The 9808-nt window shown below is 46.6% G+C and overlaps 2 protein-coding genes across 2 annotated transcripts; both read left to right on the top strand.

The window, feature by feature from the left end:
* Window positions 1-622: 622 nt before the first annotated feature.
* On the top strand, window positions 623-3341 carry LOC124688898 (autophagy-related protein 8C; the record flags this gene model as incomplete). The annotated part of the gene is given in 7 exon segments (XM_047222521.1): window positions 623-699; window positions 802-842; window positions 938-998; window positions 2115-2170; window positions 2256-2308; window positions 2781-2899; window positions 2982-3341. Coding segments are annotated over 5 exon segments (360 nt in total). The 3' UTR covers window positions 3077-3341.
* Window positions 3342-8342: 5001 nt separating this feature from the next.
* LOC124683027 (11 kDa late embryogenesis abundant protein-like) lies at window positions 8343-8751 on the top strand. The gene has a single exon (XM_047217608.1). It carries the CDS (start codon window positions 8440-8442, stop codon window positions 8749-8751), a length of 312 nt encoding a protein of 103 aa, XP_047073564.1. The 5' UTR covers window positions 8343-8439.
* The last annotated feature ends 1057 nt before the right edge of the window (window positions 8752-9808 follow it).

The raw sequence follows: 9808 nt of genomic DNA, 5'->3' as shown, positions 1-9808 counted from the left end.
TAGAGATACAAAAAATAATCATTCAGCATCAATAAATTCTTATGTTATACCTCAACAATAGTGAAACCCAACCACCGTGCAATAATAATATTTAAATATCCCAATAGTATTGCCATTGAAATACGATCTCTTATATCATCAATAGATAATATTCTTTTTTTAGAGAATCCGTGAGCAAATTCATGCTCACAGTCAACCCATGGGTTAGTGGGTATCATGGGTTAGTGGGTATCCGACAATGAAACCCATGAGCAGAACAAGCCCTCCATATCCGTGCCCAACGGATACCCGATCTGTAGATTATCATGAACTTTTTGTAGAAATTTTAGGTAAGTCAAACCTGGAAGGGTGAAGCATACAAACACATCAACACAATATCCAATCAAATTCTGCTCTTTTCTTTCTTCACATGAAAGATAGCTAGAGGTTCAAATGTTCAATCGAACTACTAATCATCCCCAATCAGTTGGAGAGACGACAAGTTAAGGTTACCTGCTTTGGAGGAAGAGAGGCGGGCTCCTCAAGTCAAGTCTCCCCCGTGCAAGACGTTTCGTGCGCGTAGCAATTTAACCAACCAACCCTCAATCCCCACTCCTCCTCGTCCCTATCTCTTCCTCCTCCTTTCCCCTCCTCGTTCCCCACAACCACACGGCCGGCCTCGCTCTTCCTCCGCCGCCGAATCCCGTCCAGTCCGATCTCGTAAGCGCCGGGCCTCGCCCCCACTCACTCTCGATCCATTCCTTCGCCGATCGATCGATCCGATTTTTCTGACCTGACTTCTCGGTGTTTTCTGGTTTCCAGGAGCAAGAATCGCAGGCGCTTCGTCCGGTTCGATCCAGCCCGTGAGGATTCGTTCCAGAGGCTTTTCGGTGGTTGTTGGGGGTTTCGATCGGCGAGTTTTGGGCTGATCCCGTCGTGATTTGTTGTTTGCTCGTAGGGCGGTTGCGGAACGCGTGGCGTGATGGCGAGGAGTTCGTTCAAGCTGGAGCACCCGCTCGGTTCGTCTCTTCCTGACTTTTGCCCTCTTATCTTGTGTCTGCTGTTTTGTGGTGATTGTCGTGGGAGCTGTGATCTGCTCGTTTTGTGGCTTGTTGGGAGGATTTCGATGTCCTTCATTAAGTTTTGGGGCAGTATGTTGCTGTGGTTAATTGTATAGTCTAATTAGATTGCCTGTTAAGGTCAGTTAGTTCGATGGGTACCATGGTTTGTTGCGTAGCCGGTATCGTTTGACTAACTTGTTGTTCATAGGTACTTACACGTTTCTTGTTGCGTAGCGGGCATTTCTGATGTGAGTGGAAGTCTTTATTCTCTGCCGTAAGATAACACATTCTGTCAATATATACTCTAATCATATTCTGGTGTAAATTTCTCTCGGGAGCTGCTGTTTCATTACCCAAGAGACTTGAAATGTCTGATATAATTATAATTGATTATTTACATGGCTATAGTGGATTAAATGAATTACAAGCGATTTTGATTGCGCACGATTTGGTGCGACTTTGATGAGAGGCGTAAGCTGTAGCTTATGCAGCACTCTGTTTTTATGAACTTAGGACTTAGATGGCCTTTCACCGAGCCATATTGCACTCGACCAAAGAATGGCGCCAAGAATCCATTTAATGGGATGCGGTATCCTTTCAATTACAACTCTTCTATTCCAATCCAATTTAATGAACGCTTTTTTTACATGTCTAGTTACAAGTTTTCCAATCGGTCGTCCTCCCCCGGTACCAATAAAAGATAAAGTTCGATCGGTCATTACATTTCTCAATAATAAGTTCAGCTCGCATCACCACTCCACTAGTTTGCTGCTGCCAAGGACCAATTAGAAAGAATCTATGGTCATGATTACTCTACCTGTCCAGTTTCCTGTAATTTCTAATTTGATTAGGTTAGACTTTGATGTTATTTTTTCCATGTCTTCCCTAGTTAAGCGGCACCATCTGTGGGTTATCTGTCTCAGTTCTTTCGGCATACTGATTTACCACGTTCTGTTTCTTTTGCTGGTTGTGGTTTTCTATAGAAACATTGTTCACTTATTATTCTCTACAGAATTAATGTTTTCAGTGTAGAAATATAACTTTGTCTCATTCTGTTTATGCTATGTGTTACAGAGAGGAGGCAGGCTGAGGCCAACCGCATCAGGGAGAAGTATCCTGATAGAATTCCTGTAAGATCCTTTTTCCTGTTCACGTAGTTTGTTTCCTTTTTTTGGTGATGGTTGTTCTAATCCAAAGCAAATTCCATGTGAATAGGTCATTGTTGAGAAGGCCGAGAAGAGCGACATCCCAGACATTGACAAGAAAAAGTCAGTTCTTATTATCTGTCTGTTCATATTTTCAGTGCCATTTAATAAATAATACTTTAATAAGTTATTATATTTGAAATTAGCCTTTTTTGTGCTTATGTTATCCTCATCCAGCAGTTTATGTTGCTGAGTTTGTCAGACACCGTGCAACTGTTGGTTGGTGGTATTGCTTTGAGCATTACCCCTCTGCCAATCATCTATTTTATTCCTACTTGTCCACAGTCTTAGGTCTTCTTACTCAAGTGTTCTTTTTTCGAGCAAGTTGCCATTTTAAATTGATTACCCATTCCACTTTGAATAGTCATTGCGTGTACCTCATTCAGACAGTACATTGCAGAATGAAGATTATTGGCTTTATTATATTTATGCTGTTAACCTGTTAATTGCTTTTGTGCATCTTTATAATGTCAGCTGTTACATACCATTGTACTTGTTCTAAGTTTTGGTTTCTAACATATGCAACTCCATGCAGGTACCTTGTTCCCGCTGACCTCACTGTTGGACAGTTTGTGTATGTCGTAAGGAAGCGGATCAAGCTCAGTGCTGAGAAGGCGATCTTCATCTTTGTAAAGGACACCCTCCCACCAACAGGTATGAAAGATACTAACCTGTCGTACTGCAATGTCTTGGAAACCTTTAATTTTGTTATCCTAAACATATGTTGGTCCTGCAGCTGCTCTGATGTCTGCAATCTATGAGGAGAACAAGGATGATGATGGCTTCCTCTACATGACATACAGTGGCGAGAACACCTTTGGGCTGTTCTGAGGACCCCAAAGCTGCTGGACAATTCCTCCTGTAAATAGGCATCTGAAGAAGGAAGGCCTCTGTATATATCATGGTCCACCTTGTCGTTGCAAGTCCTTGCATTTAATTGTCGAAGACGTGTCTGACGTTCGAAGCATATGATGCTCGATACGTTTTAATTACTGTCTGATCCTTCTGCCACAGTAGTTTCATTGCTCCTATGTGGTCATTGAAGTTAATGTCGTTCTAACAAATTGATATCCAGATTTAAGTGGTTAAGTTATCATTTGCACTGGTGTTTTCTACTCTCTTTGTTGTTGCTTGGTTCTGCCGATGAATCTGACCTGGAAGGCCAGCAGCAGTCCTCTTGTGTCTTTGTTCCATTCCCATTTTTCTTGTTTCACTCATCTTTGGTTTGTGAAATGCGCTAGTACCACTACTACCACATATGCCAGATATGATCTTGATCTTTGTACTGCATGTCTGAGGGGAGTTAAAACGAATGATATTTGGACATAAAATTTATTGGCCCACAAATTATTTTCTGGCTCGACTAAATGCTGGCATCCGTCCCTGCCAGTGAAGATCAGTTTAGTGCACGGGAGGTGCATCTGTGATCTAATAATGTAAATACTCCGTCCGATATTAATTGACTCAAAATTATTTTGATACAGGTGTATAATTAACAAACACATTTAGGTACTACATCTATATCTAGACAAGGTTGAGTCAATTAATTTGAATTGGAGAAATATAATATATAATATTTTATTAACTTCGTAAAAACAGAAAATGGAAGAGCACAAAATAGTTCAGCGTGGAAATGGAACAATTGCAAAGATGCCTGAAAGAACTGCGGTTTTCACCTAACCATTCTACCACCTCCGTTTCATATAGTGTAGCAGATTTGTGACTGATAGTTGGTACGGAATCGGAGGAAGTATGTCCTGCCTTATTGGCGGCAGCATGTTAAGCTAGACCACATTTAGACTGGTCATAGTGGTAAGTATCATGTAGTAGTATCATGCATATGATGATTTCAAAAAAAAAAAAAAAGTATCATGCATATGATACTTGTCTATGATACTATCTCTATAGTGGTTAGTATCGTGTAGTATCATAGTCATGCTATATTTATAGTTTTTTAAATCTCAATGCAAATTTGTGCACAAGATTTGTTTGGCATTAATTTTTCTCGTGACATGCGCTATGATACAGTATCTACCTATGTTATTTTAATCTCCTCTCTCTTCCTTAATTAGCTGCCACATCAGCATTATTGTGGGACCAATATGCATGATACTAGCTATGATACTACTAGCACTATAGCCAGCCTTAGAGCAACTCCAATAGTATAGTCTGTTGTTAGCTATAAGTAAGATGCCATATTATTTATAGTTAACATGTAGCCAATAAGTACAATAGTTGGCTATAAGAATATACTACTTTTTCAATGGATGACCCACTTTTCATTCACACACCTTGCTTAGGAGCACATGCTAGAGCTTGCTCTTGCATAAGAGCCCACTTACATTCTCTCTCCTCTTCTTTCTCCTCCAATTAGACATAAATATATTATTTTATTTCTTGTAGCCAGCTGATTAGATCTTATTGTACTTGCTCTTAGAGCATCTCCAGCCATCTCCTCGAGAAGGCCCACAGGACCACTTTTTTTTTCATCCGGACGGACGAAAACGGTCCAGTCACGCCCCTAGCTTCTCGTTTTCATCCGGATTTAGGCCTAAATCCGTCCGGACTCCCCAGGCCATCCTCGATTTCCCGGGGTGCTGCCGGGGACTCCGGATGGAGCAAATTCCGTGCTCTGGCCCACGTGTCAGTGAAGATTTCGCGCTCAGATCCGCGCAAATTCCCCGGGACGGTTGGAAAATCGTTGCTCCCCATGCCAAAAATAGATCCCAGGTCCGGGTCCCTCGTCGCAAAAGCTTTCCGGTAAGGTTTTTACAGCTAAAGAAGATGCTGAGAAAATAGTGAAAACCTGCCGAGGTTGTCAGTACTATGCTACTCAACCAAACGCTCCGGCTCAGGAGCTGAAGACCATCCCTATCACTTGGCCATTCGCGGTCTGGGGGCTCGATATGGTCGAAAAATTAAAGAAATCATCTCCTGGCGGTTTTGAGTACCTCTTGGTTGCTATTGACAAGTTCAGTAAGTGGATCGAGGCAAAGCCAGTGAGAAAAGCCGATGGTGCTACGACACTAAAATTCGTTTGCAGCCTCGTAGTGAGATACGACATCCCACACAGCATAATCACAGACAATGGCACGAACTTCGCTCAAGGAGACTAAAGGATTATTGCAATGGCGTAGGGAACCGGCTTGACCTTGCATCTGTGGCTCATCCACAGTCCAACGGGCAGGTCGAGCGAGCCAATGGCCTCATACTAGCCGGAGTCAAACCTCGCCTTGAAGAACCGCTGCGCCGAGGAGTTAGATTCTGTTCTGTGGAGTTACGAACTACCTCTAACAGGTTAACTAGATTTACACCTTTCTTCCTAGTATATGGATCTGAAGTTGTGCTCCCCTCCGACATCATCCATGATTCCCCGCGAGTTTCCGCCTACAATGAAGAAACTGCTAACGAGGCTCGACAGCTATCTGTGGACCTGGTCAAAGATGCTCGGAATCTAGCTGACCAACATTCCACCATTTACCAGCAGAAACTCCGACGCTATCATAGTCGTCGAGTTCGGAACCGCTCGTTTAAGGAAGGTGACCTGGTCCTCCGCCTTCGGCATGTGAAAGAGCATAAGTTACAATCTCCATGGGAAGGACCCTTCATCATCAGCAAAGTGTTGCACAACGGATCTTATTACCTCGTCGATTTCCACGAGTTAAAGGACAAACCTGCCAATTGGCATCGGAAGCGCAAGCGAGAGGATCCGGATGACATATACGACGAAACAGACCGCCCTTGGAATATAGCACAGCTACGTCCTTTCCACACTTAGCAATTTTCGCATTACATACTTTGTAATAGTTATGATACATGATCAATGAAATAAAGCATATGGTTCACTCTTCGAGTCTTTTACCTCCTTTAGTTGTTCATTTTGGATCGTGTAAGTTTTCCGACTAAAGCCGCAGAGCTGGATGTTTTCGCCTAGGCGTGTATAAAAGTTGTGATTTTCAAAATCGTCCTTTCGGACGTGAGCTTAAGTTTTCTGGCGAATGAGCTTTTCGTTGCGAACTTGTGGATTCCTGGTAGCGATTTCTGGCACCTCGGCTGGGGGCTTGTTTCCGCGGTTATTGACGGATTGCCATTGGGCTTCGTCGCCATCGGCGAGCATTTTCCGGCTAAAGGTCTTCCGGCTCGTGGAAGGTCAAACAAGCAAGCCGGAAAACTTAGAAACTAGCACTTGCTTTCAACAAACGAAACATGCATATGTCATAAAACGGATAGCAGGATAAGTTTTTTCCGCCCACATGCAATCGTTTCACCCTAGCTACTTAAAAATGCTTAAGTTATATTACAAACCCTCTAAGGGGCCAAAATGATGTGTTCAACTGTTTTTCAGGAACTACTCGGAAGACTCCGTGTTATCTTCTGAGGCCTGGTAATAATTGTCCTTGCCGGAACCATCGCCGGAGTTGTCATCCGATTGATGCGCGCTGGATCCGGAGCCCTCCTCGTCATCGTCCTCGTCGTCGGAGAAACCGGGCGGAGGAGCATGCTTCTCGTACCATGACGAGTGATTAACTCGCTGGGCAAAAAGTGTGTCGAAGCCTTCGGTCTCCGCGAGCGCTGCCCTGACGTTGGTGCCCTTGGGAACTCCGCACGCGATCGTCGCGAAGCTCATGGCGGGAAAGTGTGCTATGCACATCGCCAAGGCAATGGAGGCGGCTCCACGGGCTGAGGATTCTTGCCAATCCTTGATAAGATCCGGCACCATCTTCATAAGCTTCGTCATTCTGTCAATGATGGAAGTGTGTGCTCTTTTCGAGGACAGCGTCTCCGCGATGCCACGGCAGGATTCAAAGAGGCCATCAATGGAGTTCCGGGCTTCTTCATAAGCTTCTGTCCTGGAGAGTTTGGAGTCATTTGTACACTCGAATCCGAGACACGCTGATATACACAAACAATATGGTGATCAGTTTCCGTGATGGGACCAAACGAATGCAATGGAGAAGCCGGAAATGAAAAAGTCCTTACGGAAGATCAGCTCGTCAATGTCTAACGCCTCCGCCTTTGCTTTGGACACCAGAGTTTTAATTCTCTGGTTGCTTGTCTTCAGCTTCTCGGTGAGCTCCAACATAGCCTTAGCATGCTTCTCCTCGAGTTCCCTCTTGTCTTTGGTTTCTTTCTCGGAGGACTCCTTGAGGAAATTCTTGAGGGAGGTATGCTCGGTCTTTAGTACTTCTTTCTCCTCCAGTTAGACATAAATATATTATTTTATTCCTTGTAGCCAGCTGATTAGATCTTATTGTACTTGCTCTTAGAGCATCTCCAGCCATCTCCTCGAGAAGGTCCACAGGACCACTTTTTTTTCATCCGGACGGACGAAAACGGTCCAGTCACGCCCCCAACTTCTCGTTTTCGTCCGGATTTAGGCCTAAATCCGTCCGGACTCCCCAGGCCATCCTCGGTTTCCCGGGGTGCTGCCGGGGACTTCGGATGGAGCAAATTCCGCGCTCTGGCCCGCGTGTCAGTGAAGATTTTGCACTCAGATCCGCGCAAATTCCCCGGGACGGCTGGAAAATCGTTGCTCCTCATGCCAAACATAGATCCAATCCGAACCAGTTTTCATCCGGATTGTGCCCCGGGGGGCTCCAACGCCTGGAGATGCTCTTAGAGCAAGTACAATAAGATACAGTCAGCTGGCTATAAGAGATAAAATATTATAAGTTTTCTTAGTTGGAGGAGAGAGATTAGGAGAGAGAAGAGAAGTGGACTCTTATCTAATAGCCAGCTCTAGCACGTGCTCGTACTATGTGAGACTAAAAGGTAGACCATGTATTGTAAAAATACTATACTTTTATAGCTTACTATTGTACATGCTAGGTATAAATTAACTATAGATGATATGATAAATTGTTATAGGCCGCTGCCGGCTACGTGTTCCATGAAATACGCAGACATGTGGAAGCAGTGACTCATCCCCTCTCTAGCCAACGATAATGTGATGACGCAGACTTGAGATAATCAAATGGAGGAGTGGTGCTTCGTGTCGGGACACCTCACCACGCCGACCTCTACGCGTCACCCACGTACACATCCGCACCCGTGGCCACGCCGCCGTTCTATAAAAATCCCGTCTTGATCCTGCCTGCCAAAGCACACACCAACTCCTCCAGACCCCAGCGGCAGCACCATCATCATCAGCTAGCTAGTTTAGAAGTTGAAGTAGCAAAGCGAGGTCGGCCGGCATGGATTCAGGCAAGGAGGCGGCGGCGAACGTGGGCGCGTCGGCGCGCGCCGGCATGGAGAAGACGAGGGCCGCCGTGCAGGGGCAGGTGGACATGGCCGCGGCGTACACGACGGGGCACAAGGAGGCGGCCGAGATAAACAAGGAGGCGGCCAAGGTGAAGATGCAGCAGAGGGTGCACGCCGCCGAGGAGGAGAAGCAGCGCGCCATGCGCGAGAACGCCGCCGCCAAGGAGCACGCCAGCGGCGCCGGGAAGGAGGAGGAGGATCGCCACGACGGTCACCGCCCAGAGAGCGGCCACGGTGGGGAGTGAGGCGCGCGCGGTACACTGAGAGCTCGCCGGCGCCCCGGCCGGCTTGGCACGGCGGGGCATCACCGGAACGACCGGCGACCAGTCCGGCTCGCTGCAGTATAAATGCGTTGTTTCTTGATTCTGTTTTGTGTCGGTTTCCATTTTGCTTGTAACTGTGATGTGTAAATAGGATTTGTGTGAGAACGCAATACAATTGTAAGCTTGCCCCCGTTCAATTTTTTTTCGTCGAAACTACATCATGGAGGGATCATACAGAAATGCTAAGAGTGTTTCTAGGCGCGTCCCCAAAAGCGATTTGGTTCCTCAAACCGTCCCTAAAAGCGATTTGGACGTATGACAAAAAAAGTTTCCAGTCGCGTCCCTAATGCCGTTTTTTGTTCGGCGCCTCCTGATATGGTGTCCGGTGCCCCGAGCTCGTCTCCGTTCCACCGGGGAGCCGAACACACCGAAAAGCGAGGCGGGAAGTGGCGGGATTGATCCGTCACCGGCACATTAAATTTTAACCTAATCTTCGTGATGTAAGTTATTGTCGCGCAGCGACGATGCAGTTCTCGCAGAGGCACAGTGAAGCGTCTCATCGCATCTAGCTCTGCGTGTCGGCGTTAATGAGCGTCACCGCTCTCCCGCCTCCATCCGGTCTATAAAAAGGGCAATCTCTCATCATCCCTCTCACACAACCCTAGCTCCTCTCTTCCAACCCTAGCCGCCACCATCTCAAGAGTCGACGCCATGGCTGGTAGAGGCGGAGGCCGAGCTCGCGGCTGTGGTCGTGGCCGCGGCAGAGCTGCACTCTCGCTGTCGCCTGCGACGCCGTCGTCGTCCTCATCGTCAGATATGCAGGACGAGGAGCGGTCGGTGCTGTGTTCGAGTTCATCGTCATCCTCAAGGGCGACCCACACGGCAACCAGAGGCTGCCGGACACCTTCGTCGACTTCGTCGCCGGCGACGAGCGCCCGGGCTCGCTGCATCTGCGGAAGGATAACTACGGCTGCTGCCGGTGGATCGCCGACGTGATCTACGACGCGCGTGGCAAGATGTACCTCCACATCGGCTGAGA

This window comes from Lolium rigidum, chromosome 1, assembly GCF_022539505.1.
Source record: "Lolium rigidum isolate FL_2022 chromosome 1, APGP_CSIRO_Lrig_0.1, whole genome shotgun sequence".
In the NCBI taxonomy this organism is placed as follows: Eukaryota; Viridiplantae; Streptophyta; class Magnoliopsida; order Poales; family Poaceae; genus Lolium; species Lolium rigidum.
This window is presented reverse-complemented; position numbering and strand designations above follow the sequence as displayed.

Excerpts from the sequence above, each read along its gene's own strand:
- LOC124683027 (XM_047217608.1), top strand. The coding sequence starts at position 8,440 with ATGGATTCAGGCAAGGAGGCGGCGGCGAACGTGGGCGCGTCGGCGCGC.